Below are 23,055 nucleotides of genomic sequence, written 5' to 3' on the forward strand. Positions count from 1 at the left end.
GATTTTGCACTAATTGCTCATTGTGGAGGTTAAAAAGCATTTAAACTTACAAGCTGGTGTCATTAAAATACAATGTCAGAGCTGCAGTTTAATTAGATGTATCATTTTCTTGACTTGGTAAAACTCTGAATAGGCAGTAATTCAGGAATTGAGGTTTTGTGTTGCAATCCCAAATAGGTATTTTAAAATTGTGATCCTCTCAAATGTATGGAACACAATGTCATAAAAACCTGAAAGCTTTAATAAATTCAGATACCAAAAGCCCTACTGATTTGCTGTGAGACCTAGTTTTAACTGCTAAGTCTCCCTTGAAACAAAGTAAGTTAAATTTTGAGGTGGTTGCCTTGAATGAGGCACTAGGACTCAGTGAGAAGATTGCCTTACACGTCTCTACAGAGCACATAAAGAATGAAGCCTTTGAAAAAATGTTGAAAATCTATTAGTTGTTTCTTGAAAAATCACCTAAAACCTTTTGGAAAATCCTGAAAGCACTTAGGTAGCACCAGGTGCAGGTGGTGGTAGATTCAGAATCCATGCAGCAGATGGTTTTACTCTCCTTCTACACAGGCTAAAGCCATGTTGGAAAAATGGATTTTGTTTTAAACTATGCAATTTTTATTACAAAAAATGTTTATTGTTTCACTGTAGCTTCTTAAAATGTTTATGGGCAAAGGTCTATGATAGACGCCACATTCCAGATTTACTCAAGGTTTACACAGAACTACTAGTAAGCAGTACAGAACAGTAAATACAAAGAAGATTCATTGTACTGATAAGGAAAGATGTGAATATTCCATATATGTAAAATACTAAAATTTTCCCATTATCATTGGTAAGCTTCAGAAATTAATATACTTCATAAAATACTTCCTAAATCCATTGTGAAAACGAAAGAAATGGGAACACTTGTAGTGATTCAAGTTTCAGAATTTTTCAGTTCTACACACAGCTGCAGTTTCAACACCGACACGGCAGTAAGGATGTACTCTTTACCTTTTCTTTGTCTTGTAACCATTGCTTTGAAAAGTAACCCTTGCCCCTGTGAATGAAAACTAATATCACTGATACATTACTGCCCATTCAGCTTTTCATTAGAGATAGCACTTAAGGGAAGGGCAAGAGGCATATTTTTTGATTTTTTTTTCTTTTTGATGATTACAATGGTAAAGAAAGTTTTTAAAATTAAAGTTTAAAAAATGCTTTTTCATTTCTTTATAAAACCTGGGTCTATGTCACTCCTTAGAGAGAATACTTTCTAATGAAAGCTTTCTGCATACAGAGTTTTAGACAAAGTATTTTCTCCTCAGCTTCACTGACAAAAATCCTCGTTAATATTTTGAGACACATTGGATAATTTACATTGCAATTTGTTCCCAAGCTTTGACACAGATCATATGCATGGTGTACATACAACTGCATAATGCCCACACTTTTTTTCCCTATACTGGCTGTCTCATTCAGAATACTGTAAATGGCTGTAAACTGTCCCTGCAGGTTCCCTACCCTCCCTTCAGACTCCCTACCCTCCCACCTTGACAGATCAGAAAATGACCTGGAAATCTGATCCTCTGGTACCGCTGCCCTTCCTTTTTCCTTGTTTGTCAGCGATATATCCTTCTGATTTTAATTGCTCCTGCAGCTTTGGCTCCTCTGTGATGTTGGAATGATTCTCAGCAACTTTAGCTACTTCAGGTTGTTATTTGGTTTTGGATATGATGCCATCTCCTCTGATTTCTAGGAGTTTGTTGTCACAGAGCCTGACAAAAATTCTCTTAACTCAGTCTCCCTGCCTACAAGTAACTTTGAGTTGAGACAAGTGTCTCATATTCAAGTTGATCTTTCCAGATTCTGCTGAGTTATTGCAAATCAGATTTCACTCACTTTCTGTTCTTTAGAACAGCACTCTGGCTGCAGCCTGAGAGGAACTACGGTTCCTTATTGATCTTTACCATGTATGCATTGTTGCAGCTTCCTCTTATAGCTAGGAATATTTGTATATATAATAACTTGGTAAAAAAAACAACTTCATTTACTTACATAAGCTTATTGCAAACAGGTGGCAAAAAGGCAGTTTTGTTTTCTTCTATCCATTTTCTTACATTCACAAGAAGCTCCATGGTCCACCACCTATGAAACTTTTGCTCAAGATATCAGAATTTGCAGAATGCTTTTTCTGTGAGCAGGCTGCCTGTGATTCCAACCCCAGTGCTCAGGGGATTGGCTGGTAGGAGAGGTGTCTTCAGGCTTCAGTGTCAAAAGGGACAAGTCCATCAGCCAAAGGTTATTTCATGGGGAGCACTAATGCTCCAGCAGCTTGGCTAATAATTGACTAGTGTTTTAAAAATATCTATTTTTATTGGACACTCAGTTTTGCCCACAAGGGGTTTCTTAATTGTCCTTACTGCATCTACTGGAGTGGGAATGTTATGTCTACAAAAATGGCCAGTCAGAAAAGCAGTCACAAAAAATGGATGAGGCTGGGGGATTCACTCCTTTCAAGTCTAATATAGAAACCTCCCTTCAACATTCTAAGGGTGAATGTTTGTGTTATATGTATTTGTTTGAAATTACTGGAATCTTCTTTTGCTAAGTAGCCAAAATACCGATGTCTCCTGCATTTGTAAGACCAAGAGTAGCTGTCCATAAATGCTCATCTTAATTTGATCCGCTCTGCCAATGTTATAGCAGGGCTTGTGGTGAGCTGACCCCGATTCTGCGATGCCTTTTGGGAAAGTGCAGCATACTGCCATCAAATTGTCAGGCAAATAAGAAACTGAGAAGAACCAGACTTTCCAGATCTTTATTAGTCTTTATTCCCCCACAAGCTGCTGTTCAAGAGCTACACAGTTGCTATGGGACTGCTCATTCTGTTCCCTGCCACCCCCAATTTTTAAAATAAATAAATTTATAAACAGTCTCCAAACACATGAGATGAGTGGGTAAACAAAAAAATCCCAAGACATTACAGTATCTTAGCACTTTGCTCTTGACGTATCTCAGTCTTCCACTTTTATCTACACTGTGCTTAGTGGGTGAATGTGTATGGGTATAAGGTGATAAAATGACCTGGTTAAAAGTGAGTGGTACATTCTCCATGGCTTGCACATATGAGCAGTTCAGCTACAGGCCCGAAAATTCAGCATGATGAGCAGTACAAATCTGGGAGTTCTTTAACTCATACTGTTGTAATTTTCCACCAGAAGAAAGCAACAGTGTGACTTTGAACTAATACTGTGCTTTTATCAAGTATTTGTAAGAGTGACTCTATTTTACCTTCATCTCTATCACTTCTTTGCAGTTTAGTTTAAACTCATTATGTAATTTATAGAACAGGAAAAAATCTGTTTGAGATAAACAGATCCACATGTGGATTACAGTTCCACTGTATTAATACAATCACAATGGGACAAGCTGTAATTTCCTCTGAAATAAGCCCAAAGTAGTTATTATTTCATTCAATTGAAAAACACCACCACCACATCACTTATGTAGCAGGTGAAATTTCTACCAACAGAGTGGCTGTGGTGAGACACCACCACAGAGCAAACACGTAAGGCCTGGTTTTGAACTTACAGACAGGTACATTTTGGTACTTTTTGTTCTGCATGCTGCTGGCAGTTCTGTTCTTAGCTGTAAAAGAAAGAGCGCTTCTATTTAAAATGCACTTTCACTTAAGGGATTATGACCCAGATTGGCAGGACTGGAGAAATGCAGACACTAGTTAATGACTGTGGTTTTGTAAAGCTCTGCCTCATCATTAGAAACTTGTGTTGCAGAGCAGGACTCAATTTGTTGGGCATGAAAGCTGAGAGAACCTCCAGTCACAGTAGGAAAAAACACAGATCCTGGAATTGATTGAGCCAATCCTTGTTCATCATGGTATTAAAGTACCAGTTCTAACTGCAGGACTCTTGTCTACAACCACTGCTCTAATCCCTAGTCTCTGCTTTTTCCCACCAGGCAGAATACAAGGTACTATTACCTGCAGAGAAAACTTTCTCAGTTGCAGGCTCATAAATCCATTTTGTGGCTGGTATGAGGTATAGAAACCTGACAGTTAAACCTACTCAGGGAGGAAACAAAGTTCACTTACAAAATTCACCATTAATATAAGTCTGAGGCTATTTTAGGGTAGCATTTTCTGCAACCTTCTGAAAATCAGTAGGTTTTGAAAAATGAAGTTAATTGCCAGTTGATGCATATAATAGTGGGGCAAATAAATGCAGGTAAGTGCAAGGTGTGGAAGCCTATGAAACTCTATTTCTGTGAAGTGTATTGGAGAGATGAAGAAAAGAACCAGTGTTGCAGTCTCTGAGACACCCAAGTAAATAAATTCATCACATACACCTAAGGAACTGATTGGGGCCTGGATTTTACTTGCTAGTGTGCTCCCTGATGGCTCTTCACATCCATCAAAGCCTGTTTCAGCACCTGGGGTTTCTGTTCTCCCTTCTGGCCCTGATCCTTCCTTTATGCAAAGGTAAGGACTCGATGTGTAACCTCTTACTGCCAGAGTAGTGCAATAGTACTGAAGCACAAAACTGCTACATGAAAATAGTATTTTGCATTGAGGGTACAGGAAAAAAGGGTTACTGGAAAAAGCTGCATTTTGGAAAACACTCTATTTTTCTACCTTTCTCAATCACCAAACCCATTAGAAACTTAAATTTACAAGCTTGTGTCCAGCAAGAAAAATATGTTAACAAAAAAATACAAGTTAAATATTGACACTTGGCTATATACTTTTAAAACTACATTCTCCATACTGTTTCCCCCCCTGCTCAGCAATCTTTGTGTGATATAGATTATTTTGTTAGCATAATGATGTTAAGGCTGCTGCTGTTTTCTAGTATGCCACGGGTATACCTATATGATGGAAGAAGAAGAGTTCATTTCTCTTAAGAAATAAACTGCCAGACACCTTCATCAAGGATCACATACAACATTTGCACACTGGTTCACCTGTTAATGGTGTATACCACGGCAATGTATTTTAGGTAATGCCCACAGAAATAACAGCAACAGGAGAAAAACTTTCCTGGCAAGTGAGAAGCACCTCCTCTCCGTTCAAAAAGTGCCAGCTCATTTACCATGAGATCATGAGGGAAGAGAGATAGTGGAGTCACTTGGGTTTAAGTGTCTGCTGATGACAATTATGTTCACCATCTTTTTGCCACATAAGGCAGGCCAGATCTGACTGCAGAATAAATCCATGATGGAGGTATACTTTATCAACGCACACGCAGTGCTGAACAAACATTTGCTTTGAGAGTGCCAGGCACCCTTCGTGTCGCACACAGCAGCGATGCTACAGATGCCAACCATTAGTTCCCTGACAGTTCCCACTTTTCGCTGCAGCCTGGTCCTGAGCACGACCGAGGGTGCAACATCACCCCACGGCTGCCCGTGAGCGTGAGGCTGAACTTCGCTGACCCAGCGGCCCAAGCCTTCACCGAAGGCCGCCAGGCGGCTCGATCCCGCACGACTCGGGGCCGGGCTCCGTCTGTCTCGCCCCGGAGACCGGAACTGCGCGGACGGCTGCAGCCCGCGGCTGCCGGAGGGCGCTCAGGCCGCGCCGCCGCCGCCCGCCACCTGCCACGGCCGCCGGAGGGAGCCGGGCTCTGCCGCGCCGCCGCGGCCGCCTGCCCGCCCGCCCAGCCTACAGGCCGGGCCGGGAGGGCTTTGTCCGGGCCTCGCCGCCGCTCCTGTCTCCCTTGCTCGCGGGCGCCGCCTTCTCTGAGCGGCGCAGCGTCCTCCAGCTCCGTCGTGCCTTCCCCGCGCCGCTAACGGGGTAGCGCGGCCCGGGCAGGGAGCCGGGGCGGCCTTGGGCCACCGCTCAGCGCGGGGTGCGGGCGGGAGTGAGCCGCGCTTCCCCCGCCGGGCCCGGGCGAGCCCTTGATAAAGCGTTCGGGACGAGTTGGTGTCAGGGCTCCAGTGGCGCAATCGGTTAGCGCGCGGTACTTATACAGCAGTACAAAGCCGAGCAATGCCGAGGTTGTGAGTTCGAGCCTCACCTGGAGCACACAGCTTTTTGGGAGAGAAAACGGGCTTTTTTGGGACTCGGCGGCGCTCCGGAGGGAAAAGGACGGAAGTGCGGAGAAAAATTATGCAGCCCTGGCAGCACTGTGGGCCCGCTGGAGAGGGGCATACAGAGCCCGGGGAGGTGGCATCCGCAGCGCCTGTGCCTTAGTGCCAGCTCTGTTTGTGTTTTGTGCCTACAGGGACTTGTCCCCGCTGAACGGGACAGAATTCATGGCACCTTGTCGGTGCACAGAAACAAATGTATTCTTCCTCAGAGTTGCTTGTGAGTGAGGAATTGTAGGAAATAAAGGTTATTTTATACCGTGTTGTTTCATATGTAGTGCTTTAAGTAAATGCTCCACTGGCGTAGTTGCTGCAACTCAGTGGTGATAGCATATCTGCTTTGTCTCCTTTGGTGGTGACAGTGTTTGTAACTGCTTATTGCGTGGGTAATGCTTAACAAATGCACACACTGCAGCAGGAAGGAAAGTATTTCACAAAATTTCTGATTTCACCACTCAAGAAAGGCAATGGGACCGTGGGAAAAGGGCAGCTCTGTAATGGAGAAGGTTGCAGGACACTTCCTGGATGCTTAGGCCCAGATCTTGTGAACTCCCCTCTATGTTAACATCTAGTCTGCTGCTGTCACAGTGCAGTTTATACCAAAAAGGTCAAAGAGGCCATTGAGATTATGCAGCCAGAGATGTCTCTATTGCTCATATCAGCCCCTTTATCTGTACTGCAGGCATTAACTCCTAGAAGTGCCACTTTAAGGCTCTTAGTTATCCCTTCTTCTCTCTTTTGGTTACCACTGTCCCCCGTGAATTTTGCATTAATTTAATTGCTTTCAGTGTTGGAGTGGTAATCCCTGAAGCAGGTGCCATAGTGGTATAAGGATGTTTAAGTGAACAGGAGACATCTGTAATGTATCAAAGAATGAATAAAATTAATCTTTTGCTTGCAGTGAGTTTTATGCTTTCTTCTTCATGCCATAATATCCATGTCCCTGTGCTGAGGAGTGTAGAGAGGAGTATTTGCACAAGTATTGGGAATATTAAGAAGTAAAAGTGCTGCTTTTGTTTAAGTGTGGAAAGAGAACCCAAGCCACAAATCATTAGAAAGAGAGAGGGACTCCATCCCTTGGACAGAGACCTCTTAAGAAACTGACTGGGGACAGCGCTATTTCCTTTTTCTCTTCCGTGGTGGGTCTCCAGGAACAGGCAGCAGCTCCTGCACCCTCTTGTCAAGGCTAGTTTGACATTTGGGGTCTTGCTCTGGCCTGCTGGGCGAGTGATTATACAATTTTTGCCACATTCAGGGTGCGTGAAGCAGATGATATTTGTTGCCTGCACAGCTGTTTTGCAACATGCCTCCGTGGTGCCAGAGAGCAGCCAGGACATGCAGTGGGACCATTAACTTCTGTGACCCTTTCTGCAAGATCTCCTTCATCCCCATACTCTTTATCTCGGCTTTTACTGATTTTTGACTTGACTCTGGAACAAAAATAAAAAGAAACAATGGCTTTGTGAGGCGACTTTTGTGTTTCTGCTCCTCCAGATGGGTAGACACCTGTGCCTGACACCTGAAGGGCAGCATGTTCCAAGATGGGCGTTTCACAATGAAAATCATGCTAAATCAGGAAAATTTATTGGATTGCCTGGAAATCCCAGGAAAATGAGAATGTTGTTTATCTGATGGCTGGTTACGACATAAAGTGACCGGCTGCTAAAGCACAAGGCCTTCCCCTGGAGGCAGGGCTGTGAGGTGTGCTGAGCCCTGGTGCTGCTGGCTGTGGCGTGTCTCTTCCCACCCAGCCCATGGCTGCAGCGGGGCTGGCCCGGCTGGAAGGGTGCCGTGCTGGGGTGAGCTCAGTGATTCCGCCTCATTCCCTTCTGCAGGGGCTCCTGTGGGAGGAGGTGAGCTGTGTGCCCCTGGGAGGGGATGAGAGTCGGACCTCTGCCAGGTTGTGTAAGGAGCTTCTTGTTGTGTGATGCTGAGCTGGGCTCCAGCATGGCCACAGCAGCTCTCATGAGGTGAAATGAGGAGGGCCCCGGCCTGTTGCTTGCATTTGCAACTTTTTCCTCAAAATTAGGTGTCTTACAGGCTTATGAGAAGAAGGTAGTTTTTTATTAGACTAAGTTTGTTGTTTGTTATGCATTTTGGTCCTGATTTTTTGGGTAATGCTCTAATGCTACTTGGCAGCAGCTTATGTATAAAAACATGTATATATGTTACATATGTCAGTAAATGTGGGCATGAAGACACTTTCTCATCACTATGGGAGAGTTCCCAAAGTCTGTGGTTGACACTAGCTTATTTCCTAAATCTTATGTGTAGCCACTTGATATATTTGGAAAACACCTGTGTGTGAGAGATGCAAAGTGCCAGCTGCACTGTGATCTAGGGAGAGGAAATCCCGCCTCTTCCCCAAACAGTACTGAGGTTCACCTGTGCCTCGTTTTCCTTTTGAAAGCCAGGTGCCAGAGCTTGTGCTCCTTTCTTGAGCCACTGCTCATCACTGCTCTTCAGCCTACTGTCACCTAGCAAGGGACTGTCATGGGCTCTGGATGCTTCTGGAAGTGTGCTCATGAAGAAAGACTTCCCCATGGTGAGTCTTCCATGCTGCCTGGCTTATCTAGGGTCCTGCCTTTTTTTAGCCTCTTTCTCTGTTTAATTGCCTGGTGTGGATATCATGCCTGCAGGCCTGGATCTCCCAAACTCCTCTGGAATCCTTCTAGAATACTTTTTAAAAAGGTCCCTCTTCTTAAAATTTGTCTTGCTCTTTGTTTAATGTTAGGTATGGACTATGAGTGCTCTACAGGCTTATTCTGGCTGCTCCTAGTTCCCACTGACTGCTTATAGATGTAGGAAAACTTGATGTGTGCTGCTTATTGATGGAAAAAGAATTTTCAAAGATGTATCTCTTACCTGATCTTGGAGGATTAATAATGATCAGGTTAGGGAGCGGGGTTTGTGTTTATCCCTGTGTGATCACTCTCAAACAGGGAGCTCCACTCCCTGTGGAGAGTGGAGATGTAGGATTGAGAAAAAAAGGCTTATGCAGGGTAGACCTTCCTGATGTTTATTTCTAAGAGTGGCAACTCTTGTCTCTGGCATGTTAGTACAGTTGTGATTGTGAGGTTCTGAAGTGTTTGCTTAAGTTACTTTAAATATAAAAGTGTGGAATTTTCCATAACATTGAGGTTTTCGTATCCTGGCAAATACTTATAAAAGCCTATGGTAAGGTCAGGACTTGGCCTGCCTAATTGTTATGAAATCAAAGCAATAAATACTCAGAGTCTGCAAATAATCAACAGCCAGTGTTTGCTCTTTACGGCTTTTCCCAATAGATGGCACTGTGGTCCCACAGAGCGAAAAAGAGGAAAGCAAAACATTCCCAGACGTCCTAAAAATAGAAACCACTTGTTGAATGCTCTGTTGTGCGCTGCAGCGAACAATAGGTCAAAATTTCAAAGGTTGCTTAGAAAACAAAGTCCTCTGGATGTGTAGTTGCATTTTGGTTTTGTTTCGGGTTCCACCACCACCTCTGTACATAACATCTTGAGGAGCTTTCTGAAATTAAAGTCTATTGATCTGTTGTGTTTGGAGTGACAGAGGTGAATGGGCTGTTTTTTAAGTCTCTATGAATTCAGTCCTGTGTCAAAGTTCCAGTGTAGCAGGCTGAACTTAGAGTTTCTTAAACAGGTGTTGGTGGTTTTTTGTTTGTTTGGTTGTTTTTTTGTGGTTTTGTTTGTTTGTTTGTTTTTGTTTTTTGGGGGGTGGGTTGTTTGTTTGTTTGTTTTTGTGGACTAGCTGGTGCTTTCATGCACGGCTGCCTGAAGTGTCCAGGTGGCTGCTTCTCACTATGGAGTTGGAGGCATTGGGCTTGGAAACAGTAGTTGGGAGGAGAGGAATGCAGTGTAGGTGCTTGCAAACTGTGTGGAAGAACTCTTAAACCAAATAGAAATATTCTTCTTTTGTGGAGAAAAGATTAGATAAGGGTGGTGAGAAAAAGGAAAATAAAAATTCATGTGGAAGCCTCTTTGGGAGAGAGAAGGGCTGAGAGATGAGGGGGACAGCGGGGCTGATGTAGGCTGATAGAAGGTGAAGTGAGAAGAACTTGTAAGAGGAATAGAAAAGCAAGCTCACAAAGAGAAACACATTATGCATTGCTCTCTGAAACTGGTGAAAATGATGCTACAAGGGGGGAACTAAAAGAAAAAGGATATAGAAGGAGAAAACAGAGGAGTCAGATAGAACATAGGAAAGGAAGTTTTTAAAAAGAATTTTTTAAAAATCCTCCTGTCTGGCTATAGCTACATGAGTGTGCTGCCTAGGGCAGTGAAAAACAAATGAGTAAGTGTTAGCTGGTCAAGCCAAGCTAAGATGGAGTTGCTGTAGAAAGCAAATAGGCCTGTCTGTTTTACTTGAGCAAACAGAGAGCTCAAGAGGCAGGTTTTTCTTCTCTGCGTGTTTTGAGTGGTTACTTTAGTGTGGCAATATAAGAGACCCCTTGGTCTCTCTAGGGTTTGAGGGTGGTGTTGGGAGGGTTGGAGAGCTCAGCTTTCTGGTTTGGAAAAGGAAGGAAATGGACAATCAGTCCTGGATTTTGTGCCCATTTAATTTTCTTGGTTGTGCTGAGTTTGCTCTGTTAGGCTCTGCTTTTAAGGTGGAAAAAGACTCTTGGTTTCTTCAAATAGTTTTGGTGCAGCCTAAATATTTGAAACCTTGGAGAAGTCTCAAAACACAGCAAAGCAAACTAAACCAAACCAAGAGGAAGAACAAGCTGGGGAAGTGGCTGAAATGGAAGGGGGTAGTCAGAGAGTCTGTAATTATGAATGTTGGGGAAGGGATGCTCCCTTGAAGTAGGCATTTGAGCGTGCACAGACTGCTTTAGTTCAGAGATCTTTATATATGGGGTAGCAGATTTATGGCAGTGTGAAGAAATACTTCTGGAAATTTAACTATATATATAATAAAATGCACAAGGAAGATTATGAAAGAAGATAAAGCAATGATTTTAAAACCTGTCTTTTGAAAATGTGGTGGAAACTTATTAAGAGGCAATTGTGCTGGAAGTCATGTGGCTGCATGGTATAAAGCTTAGATGGTTTACCACTTTTGTGAAGAGAAGCTGTCAGTCAATAAACACAAGCATTCAAAACCAGTTGTGAGGTCTCAGTGTCAGTTGACTTCACTGTTTGCATTTATTTTCCATTTATCCTGCTTACTGAAATGGGGAAGACAATCCATTAACTATACATCTTAATTTTAGGCACCATTTATATCGTGTGTAAAGAAGGATATACATGTGTCTTTATGGAAAGACATCTCACACTTGTGCCAGCACAGTTAAAAGCCATTTAATATTGAAAAGCTATTAGTAGTGCAAGTTTATGTAGCTTTATATAGCTTTGTCAGTGAGCTGCCTCACTTTTTTTTTTTTTACATTGTTGTGTCACTTGGAAGTGAAAATATATCTGCCTCAAGGCTTAGAGAAATTTTGTAGGAAAATTATGCTGGGTTTGGCGTGCTTTTGAGTTTGTGTGTATTAAGTGCTTGGATCCAGGTTTGGGAAGTTAATCTCTTTCGTGCTCTGGGCCATTCTGCCCCTCTGTCTCTCCTGATCTTACTTCTGCCCTGTCTTCCTCCTCTCAGGAGGAATTCAGCCTCAAAAGCTAAAGGGTGGCCTTGAAGCTGGCACTGGTTTAGGGAAGGTAAGAAATATCCCTTCAGATGCTTCCCTTGTCACCTGTGTTTCCCCATACTCCCAACTGCCTCCTGAGGGGATTGAACTCATCTCCCACTTTGCTCAAGTGCTCTTAGGGGTTTCCACCCCTGTTGCTTTGTCTCCATACAGCTGTCACTGGGCTCCTGTAAATCCATGGTCAGTGGCAGGAAGTGCTGTGCTTCCTGGGGTAGCTCAGGTGGCTCTAGGTGGTTGCAGTTTGGGGGAGCTCAGTGGCCAAAGCCCTTTGTTGTCCTGACACCTCAGTAGTGCCTGTTCCTCCTTGAGAGTTGCAGATCAGTTAAGGTTGGTGGCTGTGTCCTGTTGAGATCAGTGCCAGTAAAAAGTGCTTGCATTCAGACCTGTTGAGATTTGTAGGAGCTTGCATATGTATCATGTGTATTTAATGTTCTAATAGCTTTGAAAGTTTGACTCCTAATATTGAACTGTTTGCAAGGCCCAAAGTAGCCGCTATATGTTTAAAATACTTCTGTGACAGATAGATTTATCTGAGTGGATCTGTCATTCTTACTGAGCTGTCCTGCACTTTCAGTGTAACCTAGCCAAAAAAAAATACTGTTTTTTACTATGATAAAGGAAATTCTTGGTTATGCTACTATTTATCAATTTCTTAATACATAGTAGATGCTTGTCTGTTGTTGGTGTTTGCCTGATTCTAAGCATTTGGGTGTTATAAAGCATATCTAGCAAACAGACTTCTTATTGCAAATGTAATGTATTTGAAATGCTCTTGCAGGACTAACCTCTGTCATGTGAATACTTCCAAAAGTAGAAGGCAACCTGTCAATGAATCAAGACTGAAGTGACTGTTTTTTAAATGTAGTATTAACGTTTAGTATGAGTGGGTGCATTTTCACTGAGTTCTGTGAATTTGCTTCATGTTCCATAAGAGGATAAAGTTTGGCCCGAAGTAATGGGAAGCTTATGTCTGGCTGCAAGGAAACCAGGAAATTTATGGGGCTTTAAAGTATGACCCACTGCAATATTCAGTATGTGTGATTTTTGGCATGATTCAGCAGTAAATACTAGTTGAAAACAGAAGCACAAATTATAGGGTAAATAATTCAGACCAAAAAGAGGCCAGCTTATGCATACATGGTAAAGGAAATGGAAATACAACCGCAAAATACAATTGCTGGGAAGAACACCAACAGTTTGGAATGGTCACTGTTGGAACTGTGGAAATGATCTTCCTGGATGGCACCTGAATTGAGAGGGGCATAATGATCTCCTTTGTATGTATTTGTGTACACTGACCAGTAAATCGTGTGAGGCTGCTGCGTTTGGCAGTCCTTGTTTTGGAGAGGACTTTCTGTTCCCTGGCTGCTGGGTGGGAGGATGTAATGGGCACAATGCTCCTTCGGTCCTTCATCTAATAAATGTCTGTGACTGGACTTTTAAAAGCTTTCTTCTGGCCTTTTTTTCTTTTTTCTTTCTTTGTCATTGGTAGAGGCATCATGCACTGGAAGAAGAGAACTTTGTGTTAAATTGTTTTTCTGAGCTTTCCCTGTGCATTTCAGTTATTATTTAAATTGCTTTGGCTGCTGATATAAAGCAGTACTTGGTTCTTACTCTAAACATAGAGAGCCGCCCAAGCAAGATTCATGTATGCCATTTGATAACACTTTTACCTTCTGGTAAAAAAAAAAAAAAAAGCAAGAGTAGCCAAAGTAGTCTTAACAGATGTGTTTGGCTGGCAGTGTGGCAAAGTGATGGGCTTCTATTTGCTTCATTTGGAATGAGGTGTACCAGGTCCCAGTCACAAGAGAGATGAAAATGAAAGCAAAAAGCAGAATGAACCATTAGCATAGTAAATTCTTTGCTTGGACATCTTTTAATTGTTCTTAGAGCATAGATTGCCTTGGCTTGTTGTATATCAGGCTTTTCAGAACTGGAATGGGATATTACTGGTGTGTGACCTGTAGAGACAGGAACTAAAGAAAACAACCAGCAGCACTCATGAGATGTGACCCATCGTGAGCTGTTGTTGCTTCAAGATCACTCCCTTGTGTAGTGTTATAATTGGAAAACTACAGTTCCTTGATGTCTCCAGTGAATGCTGATTTGAAACACACATTGGACTGTATCTAATTTTTATGTGGAATATTTCTACTAATTAAGCTGTTTGTTCTCTTAGGAAGCTCATGCATGGGATAATGGGGTGAAAATTCCTGTAACTTACTCCATTAAATGGCTGCTGGAGAATAACAGAAATTGGGGTTTAAGGGTCAGTTCAGAAAGTAACTCAGACCAGAAGTTTCCAATAACAATTGTGGCTTGGATACAGTTGAAATAATAACAACACAGCTAAATTCAATTGTACTTGCATTGGCTAAGTAATAATCTCAGAGAAGATGTGAACAATAGGCATTGGAGACTAACAAGTCATATCCTGAAAGAAAATTACAACTGATACAGACAAAGTGGGGAAAAAACTGGTAGTGATTACTAACTATGAAAATGCTGGTCTTAGCTGTCTCACTCAATAAATAATCCTGCAGGGGTATTAGCAGCATTAGTAGTAGCAGCATTTGGCCATCTGACTTGGCTTCTGTGGGAGGTTTAAAAACATAAAATACCACTGCGAGTGGAACTTCATCATTGAAATCATAGGAGAACTTGGCCCTGCCTTTTCATGTTCCCATTCATTGTGTGCTGTTCATCCTGTTCTTGGATCTCATGTGATCATTTGATTCTACAGATATTTTCTTGATGGTCATGGACCACGCCAATGGTCTCTGAAGTCCTAGCTGGTGGTCAGTTCAAGTTACCAGCCTGACTATGCTAGTGGTTTGTAGGAAACCTTGAGGTGACTTCAGACCTATAAGCCTTTGTCCTGTAGAATTGATAGCTGCAGGTTCGAGCTTGTGTTGCCCATTTTTCTGTGCACAAAAAAAAGCACTGTTTCTGCCTCTTGCGTAATCAAATCTACTGACTTTGCTGTTCCTTGGCTTGGAATTATAAACATGAGCATTGATGTGTCAAAAATGCTTCTTGCTCATTCTTTATGAGGGGGTATTTATGAGCTACTCTGACTAAATTAGTCTTTGCTATAGCTCAGTGTCCCTGTGACTGTTTCCCACGCGTGCTGTTTGTGTCTTGTTTTACTGATAAGCTCTTCTCATCTCGTGTCTGTGTCAAACAATGTAAGCATTCACAAGTTATTAACTAAAGTATAAAATGCCAGCTGACTACATCTCATCTTTTTTACTGGCATTTTTTATTAAAATTTCACTTTCTTCATCTTGTAAGAAAATAAAGCTAAGGATAAATGTGTACATCTCTGAGCAAGGGCTTTTCTGCATCTTCCTAATGCTATTGCTAGAAATAAAACCATTTTGAAATATGTGGTTCAAAATATTCCTTGGTGTGTGATTTGTACCATAATCAAACTGACAGACATCAGTGGAGCACATGGAAGTTTATGCTTGGAATTAAGTCCAGTAAAATGCTTCTGGAATCTTTTATCAATGTAAGTGATGCAGTATGAATCCATTATAATTACTGTGGAGCTACACCAAATTAGATGGTATGATTGAGGCTTGAATTTTACCAGTGGATGTTTTGAAGAAATGAGAGATGGTAACAAAGAGGAAGGCTGTGTAGCATTTATCATTTGATAAGTTTGTTTGTTCTCCTGTACACAGAAGAGACCTGTTTATTCCCTGTGGTGTTCCCCATTGGTTTGCTTACAGTCAGTTCAAAGTGATTATCAGCTACTATTGTCATTAAGTGGTGTTATGTTATAATTCTGCTCTTGCTTCAGTGTAAGGCATGGGCAAATCAGGCTTGTACTGTTAGGCATCTGTATCTGGTAAAGCCATGGGTGACTGAACTCCATGCAGTGGCTCACACACTTGATTTGTTTACACTGAGAGAAATTGAGGTCCATGTCCACTCAGCTAAGCAGAGTTATTTCAGATTTATACTGGTGAAATGGAAGCAAAAATATCTGGCATGCACTTAAAAGAGTTTTTCCTGGTGCAACACTTTGTCCCATTTATCTGAGAAGTGCTAATCAGACAGCAGAGCACAGGGCATGGATATCAGACTGCTTCATGGGTAGTGGTTGTGCATGACAGCCTGGGCCATGGGAGAGCTCTGTACGGCAACTTAAATTTAATTACCATGGTTAATATAGGTCACAGTGAAAATGACATTGTGGTACTTTTGCACCAATTCTTCTGAGTTTTTTTTTTTTCCTCTTTAGTGACCTTTGCTATATGAGAAATTTTGGTGTGGCTCACAGCTGAAAAGTCTTGTCTCGTGGCAAATGAGATGAACTTGTGCAGTTACAGCAAGGCTGTATCCATCACTTGGAAAGGACAAATTTTTATTCCATTACTAGATATGGAGAAATAAAAAAAAAAAGGAAAAATAAGGACTTGGAGTTTCCCTAAAAAGTCAGCCACCTCTGAGTGCAGTCCTGGAACACAGCTCAATCTGCTGGAGGGAAAGATGTCCAGCCTGATGCTAACTTTGCCTATTGCATATCCAAGGGAAGCTGCAAGCTTGGATGTCCTGTTCTAGATTTGTCACTAGGCATGAAACATTACTTTTGGGGGCTGTTGTTGATGGAGAACCTTCTGCAAAGCTTTGGTGCAGCTCTGCGGGCAACAAATGGAAACAGCAATTATTACCAAGAGCTGCGTGGCCATCCCATTCAAGGGAAATACAGATTTTGTGTTTGAATACAGTTGACCTTGTATCTGTAGGCACAAATCCAAAAAATATCTGTTACTCATCCTCAAATTTCTCAGATTAAACGTGTCTGAGTAAGTGCTCCGAGTGCTCAAAAGCCTGCAACTCAATTAGGCCATTAAGACAGGACATTTCCAGCAGATGGCAGCATTGCACTCTGTAACTTCATTTTTTGTCAGTGGTTTTGCAACCCCTGACTGCTTGGGCTGGTTGGAGACTGCTGGCTAAGTAGCAATCCAAACCACTTCTAAAATGTTTTGAAATACAGGTCTTAGTAGATTATGATAATTGGGTATTGTTTCAGACTCGTGAGTTTTGCGTGGAAAATACTTCTGTGCTGCACAAGAAAATGTACTAAAAACCAGTGCGAGTACACCTAAATCTTTTTGGTTAACTCTCAAAATAACTACTTTGAGACAGAGGAAGGCTGTTTGATAAAAGTGTTCTTCTTTGTAAAAATACTAGCAAATCCCTTAAAGATGTTAAGAGGTCAAAGTGGAACCATGAGTGGGGAGCTTGTAAATGACTTCCTACATACAGTCCTTAAATCTACATCACACTCCCATTCTTTTTTTAAAAAAAAAAAAGCTGACTTTCCTAATGCTTTTTGTACTATACCTTTTAAACACTGTGCAGCCTGATACCAGAGTCTATACCTAGGCAGACATACAATTGAATTGTTAGAAATTATCGACTCTGTGTTCAAAGGCTCAGATGCAATAGTTAATTTCTATTTGTAATTACTCAGTTAATAATATTACTTTGTATACAAAGCATATGTTTGATTGGATGTTCAGTCTGGTTGATTAGAGATGTTCTTCCCACCTCTCCTCTCCTTCACTGTTGATTCATCAGAGTTCCAGGGAGACTGTGGAGGAAATAAAAGCTGTTCCTGCTATGAAAATAAAGGGCTGTGTACAGAGGCCTGTTCAGAAAACACCCTTCTACTTCCAGATTGTTATCTCTCTGTGATTTACTACTCTGTACATAATCCTAAAATGTTGAAGAGGTTTTTTGTGTGTGTATTCTCTTAGGGAGAATATAATGCTATTCTTAGGTTTGGCACAAGATGCAGTTTGACTGTTGCACTGCCAGCAGCTAATACTGATGTAAATGGCATCACACAAACACAAAGCTATAATAAATAGAAACTAGGTCAGCCATTGCAGCCCTTCAGAAAGTGATAACCTATTCTTCTCTTGCCATCCAAACTTGCAGTTTGTTGAGTAGAAACAAGTATATTGATATCAATGTAGTTAATGGTCTCTTTAGGAAGCTTTATGCACCTACTTCAGAGTTTGGCTCCAGAGTAAATGAAGGAACCTTCAGACTTTCTGCTTTCTTTTTTTCTGCTGTAGAACAAAATAATACTCTAGGTAAGCAAAAGTTCAGACTTATTCATTTGGTTTACACTCCAATACTGTTCTGCTTTTTGTCATGTAAGTGAACCAAAATGGGAATTTTGACTTAAGGTTTCTTTTTAGTCAAAGTAGAAATACTGCAGGTACCAGGGTAGCTTGCCAAGATGAATGATTTCTCTGCTCAGATGCTGTCTGGATGTGACTAGCTTAGTATTCTGGAAGAAATTAAGTAGGTGCAAATCCCACTTTTATGGGAGAATTTCAGGAACATCAGTATCTTGGGAACTGATGTTTTGGAGTTAGAGGGGTCCCCATTCCAGTCACATCCTTGAAAGATATCTGGGGGTCAGAGTCAGTCTAGTGCCTACTTGCTTTTCCCCTCAAACAGCCTGGAGGGGAACACAGCTTGGTTTACTGAACACAGCTTGTGTGTTGTGGAGTAGGAGTGTGTGGCAGTGCACTTTTTCATCTAGTTGCATTCCCATTGCAACTTGAGCAGAGTAATAAGACTTGGAACTAGTTTCCTGTCTTCATTATTGGTTAAACAGAGTTTGTATAAACCTGTTTAAAACAAAAAGCAAAACAAACAAAAAGTTGGTTAATATTGCAGAAGGAAGTCCTTTGAAAATATAAGTAAATGTAATCTTTTTTCCTTAAGGGCATATTGAGAGACTGGAACTCACTGCCATCTGTGCATAGACTGTGAAAGGATATCACTGGGTGTCTTTCATCTTGGTCACATTTTAAAGCTGTGGTGTGAAGATCTGGGATACTTTGAGTCATGCTTTACTTTCTGATCCCTGCAGTTAAAGACATAGGTTTGTTGTGTTCTCATGCAAAGGAGCAATGCAAAAAGCAGCCAGGATTGTATCTCTGGTGCAGTAACATCCCCTCCCCCAGAAAGGAAGGGAAGAGAAGCTCTCCACGGCCCTTCCAAAGGTCTAAGCCAAATAAATGTCAGGAGACTTTTTGGTCTTAGAATAAAATCAGACCGTCCATCTCCCTTGTCTCTTTGGGTATTAAGTTTGAGAGATAAGTCAGTATTTCTAAGACAGCCTTCACAGGTCACTTCAGAGTGTTGCATAATTTTATTTTTTTTAATGAGGCACAAGGTTCCTTAAACCAAAAGGAACAAAAAACCCCAAACAAAATGGAGAACCCATCTAGCCACAGAAGTGAGGTCTATATGTACTGTCCCCATTTGAGCATTTCTGGGGAAGGCAGATACTTCGGTTGGCTTCTGCTCCTGCAATTTCATCTGTGAGAATGTCTTCCACTCTGTGTTGCTCTGGTCTTTCAGACCTTTTGTATCAGGAAGAGTTTGCACCACAACAAGAGTAGCTTTAATGGGGCATCAATTTTTGGTGTCACTTCATTAATGCTATAGAGTGTAGCCTGAATTTGAGGTAAAACCCTAAAGATTAAGAGTCATCTTCATCTGTAATATGTTATTACCTCTATTTTTTCAGCACTGAATGATCATATTTTCATAATTTAAAGGAATACTGGATTTTCTGACTCTGGTCTTACAGGGTGTATTATAAACAGCTTAAATGATCTCATTTATCTTTGAGATGCTGAGCAACACTTTGTATATGGATAGAATGTGTGGATATATTGAAGTTAATGTAGTAATCAAGGACTGCTCCAGGTGATTTAGAGGTTGCTTACCATACCACGGTGAAAGTTGTGGGTGTGTAACTGAATGTGGAACACAACTTCTGTGTGGGACACTCAGCATTCAGAGGTTATATACTGTTAGGATGTCAGGACATGCCATCTGTTCCTTCCTTAATACTCCTAATGAATTAATTGGTGGTTTTGGTGAACTCTTTAATACCAAATAAGCTTGTAGCTTTTTAGATAAAGAGTTTGGTCTTTGCCAAATACTTAATTTCTTAGTTGATTATGTCATGTCTCCACTTCCTGAATAAAAAGTGTTGCTCATGTACATGTTCAAGAAAACAGAATAAAAGATGTTTTGCATGTGTTACAGCTCTGTGATGCTTATTTTCTTGTTGTGTACATTTTAGAAGCAACCTATTAAATAGCTATGTAAACCATTCAGATAGACTTCTTTAGGCTCTGCTTGCTTTTATAGCACAGATAATGTAGAAATCGTTTCTTTTTAAAGCATTAACATCTTTAAGAACATGCTTTCTGAAGAATTGCTTTTGTTTTCAAAGTGGGACAAAGTCAACTTGCAGACAGGCTTGCAAAGCATCTCAGTTCTGCTGTACTTTGGAACTTGCCTAAAGAAATTATTTCCTGACCTGTACAGCCAACATTTCTTCAAAATAAGACTTTTAATAGCCTGCTAGGAAAACTCTCTGCAGTGTTTGGAAAAAGGAGAGAGCTTTATATCTGCTAAAACAGAGAACTGGGCTGGTAACTGTAAATATTATTAATATGTTGAAATTGGACAAATGGCTTCACAGAACTCTACATGTGTTTTATCTTTCCAGAAGGAAATTGTGTAGAGTTAATTTTTCCTATAGTGGCTAGTATAGGGCTATGCTATGTTTTGGAAAAAAATTACCAATTTAATTAATTTAACCAAAAAAAAAGTTTTGGAAAAATGAAACTGTTTTTTTTTGCCAAAAGTGTTTAATGCCATGAGAAGGAAAGACAAGGTTTGTGGACAGTGGTTATGCTTCACTAATTGGGTTGGTAGAGCTCACAGTGCTGAGTGCCTGGATGTGTGGGAAGTGTTGGGCTGCTGAGCTAAAGGGGAAGGTCATCTCTGTGAGAGGGCCTGTCTCCTGCCTCTGGAGCAGAAATGACCCTTGAGACACAGCGGTGCTGCTGAGAAGGGATCTGTTCTGCTGTGGGAAGGTGTTCCAGCCCATGGAAAGGTATCCAGCATCTGTTTGTGGCTGGAGGGAAAGGCTGGAAAACTGGGGAGAAGCTGCTGCACCTTTTTCAAATGAGTGGCGTAGTATCCAGTCCAGCTGAGACTTTCACTTTCCAGGATTACTGCTTAGTGGAACAGTGTGAAGTTGTGATGCAATATATTATATGAATCAGTGTTATTTATATATTACAGAATGAAGAAATCTAAAGTTTTTTAAAAACATCTATTTTCCACTCAGGTTTGATGGAATCAAAGAAAGTACTTGTCCTGTTTTGTCAGCAGCAAGAAAACTGTAATAATCACTGATGGAAGGTTCTGGTTGGGTCTGTGCACAGGAATGATTGCATTTTCACCCTGAATGTGACATGAAGTATAGGAGTGTTTAATTTTTCAAATAGGGCAAATGATAACCACATGGAGAGGATCAACCTTTAAGTGTTAACTTTCAGCTAAAGCTGTAGGTCAAGCTTTTTTCTGTGGTCCTTCTTATCTGTAGACATTTTCTGTTTGTTGGCTGTTCTAGCTCTCTGCTGTAATCTCCCACAAATATTTTGCAGATTTAGCTTATGACATCCCTTCAAAATACAGCCATAATATTCCCTTCTTGCTTATAGGGAGCGGACAAAAAACAAAGGGATCTTTGTTTCTTTGGAGTAGGGTATTTAGCATATTAAACTGTTCTTGGTAAGAACAGAGAAGAAAAAACCATAATATTTGCTTTAATTTTTTTTTTCTTATTACAGTTCAAAAATCCTTCAGTTTCATTATGCTGCAGCCTGCAATTGTACATAAATGTTGCAGTGGGAATAAGAATAACAAAAGTAATACTTATTCTAGAAACATAGGTTTTAAAGTTGTTCTTGGACAGCTGTTTACATCTTCTGGATGATCCTGATTACCAACAGGAAAGCATCTTTATGGCAGACTCAGCTTCTGAATGAGAAAGTGGAGCATTCTGTTATGTCAGTTGTGTAGTATAAAAGCAGGAAGTGTGTATTTAAAGTGAATTGCTCTGGAGTTTGTTTAGGCCTGTACTTTTCAGTGATGTTTTTAGACTATTTGTTTTAAAATCTTAATAAAGCTCTGTGCCTCATATCTAAATTCAGGAAATCTGAAACTCATTTCATTAGGACTCTGTAGAAATATGAGGCAATGCCTGCACTGTTATCCTTGCGGGATATGGGAAATCAAAAACTTGTTTTAACAGTGAAATTGTAAATTGGGATAGTGAATTTGTAGTATTAGGTAATACTGTGTGGCTGATTTTTCTTTTTTTATTTCTTCTTTCCCTCCATTCTGGAGTTGCATCAGAGTAAATAATAGTATATAGAATCTTTTTATTACTGTACTACTTTCAACCCTCATTGCAATTCAAACCTGTATTCCTTTTGCATTGAAATTTTAAGCTGTGGCCATCTGCTTCTGGAGTGGGACCAATTTTACACTTCTCTTCAATTGGAAACGACAAAATCCCTCCATAAATCTGAAGGAATATTTTCCCTGACAAACAAAAGAGCATTGTGCCACCCCCATGCCTGTCTTGGTGTTTAACTCTGTAATTCAGAAAGGGAACCGAGGAGAAGTGCTACTGTGGAAAGAGACACAGATCCAAAGACCCAACAAATCTTGTGGCTGCACACATCTACAGAGCCAAGGGTTTCTCAGAAATAAGAGGAGAGACTGTCTTCTGTTTATTAGACCTGGCAGATTCAGCTGACCTTCAGAGAAGCTGTGGATTTGTTCTGTTCTGTATTTCGCTCCTCTCCCTGCAGTTAGAAATCAGAATGGACACAACAATTGCAGTGTAATTCCTGCATTTGCCACAGGCCTCTGCTACAGATAGCAGGAACATATATGGGGCTTAGCCTAATTTTTCACCTTCCCATATGGCTTCAAGAAGAAAACTAGATCTTCACATTTGACTGGTATTATTGTTATTCTTTTCTTCCCTCAACATAATTAAAGCAATGTCCCAGGATTCAGTCATTCTCTTGTTTACACTTGGTGTTTTTCATTCATCTAGTAGAGAAAATAAAAGAGCAGTGAGCCCTTTCTACATTGTCAGTACAGCTACTGGCTGTGTTAAAGGATGTGCTCTGCTACCAGGTGCATGTTGGTCTTAAGCCATGCACTTTTGGTGTGCTTGCTTTGGTTTTGGTTTTTGTTTTCTTTGTCATCCAGTTCAGGTGTACTGATAGTTTGAAAATTCAGAAAGAGTCTCAAATTCTATCGTACTGTTTAAATCTAGTCTAAATCAGTGGGGGTGCAATGTATATTTAAATCCATATGGATTTTTTTTTTTTGTGTGTGTGTGTGCATGAGTCATCTTAGCAAATAGCAGAATCCAACTGAAAAGCAGAACCTGCCAT

At 41.0% G+C, this 23,055-nt stretch overlaps 1 protein-coding gene and 1 non-coding gene across 2 annotated transcripts in view; one reads left to right on the forward strand and one right to left on the reverse strand.

The window, feature by feature from the left end:
• HAAO (3-hydroxyanthranilate 3,4-dioxygenase) overlaps positions 1-2,270 on the reverse strand; it is a 34,204-nt gene extending 31,934 nt beyond the window's left edge. Inside the window, exon 1 of the mRNA XM_064414395.1 lies at positions 2,038-2,270. Coding sequence (XP_064270465.1) covers positions 2,038-2,117 — 80 coding nt within the window. The 5' untranslated portion in view covers positions 2,118-2,270. The remainder of the gene's footprint in view (positions 1-2,037) is intronic.
• Positions 2,271-5,928: 3,658 nt separating this feature from the next.
• Positions 5,929-6,022, forward strand: TRNAI-UAU (transfer RNA isoleucine (anticodon UAU)). Its single transcript has 2 exons — positions 5,929-5,966; positions 5,987-6,022. It is a non-coding gene; the product is annotated as a tRNA-Ile (tRNA).
• Positions 6,023-23,055: the final 17,033 nt, after the last annotated feature.

Source organism: Passer domesticus, chromosome 3 (genome assembly GCF_036417665.1).
Source record: "Passer domesticus isolate bPasDom1 chromosome 3, bPasDom1.hap1, whole genome shotgun sequence".
Taxonomy (NCBI): domain Eukaryota; kingdom Metazoa; phylum Chordata; class Aves; order Passeriformes; family Passeridae; genus Passer; species Passer domesticus.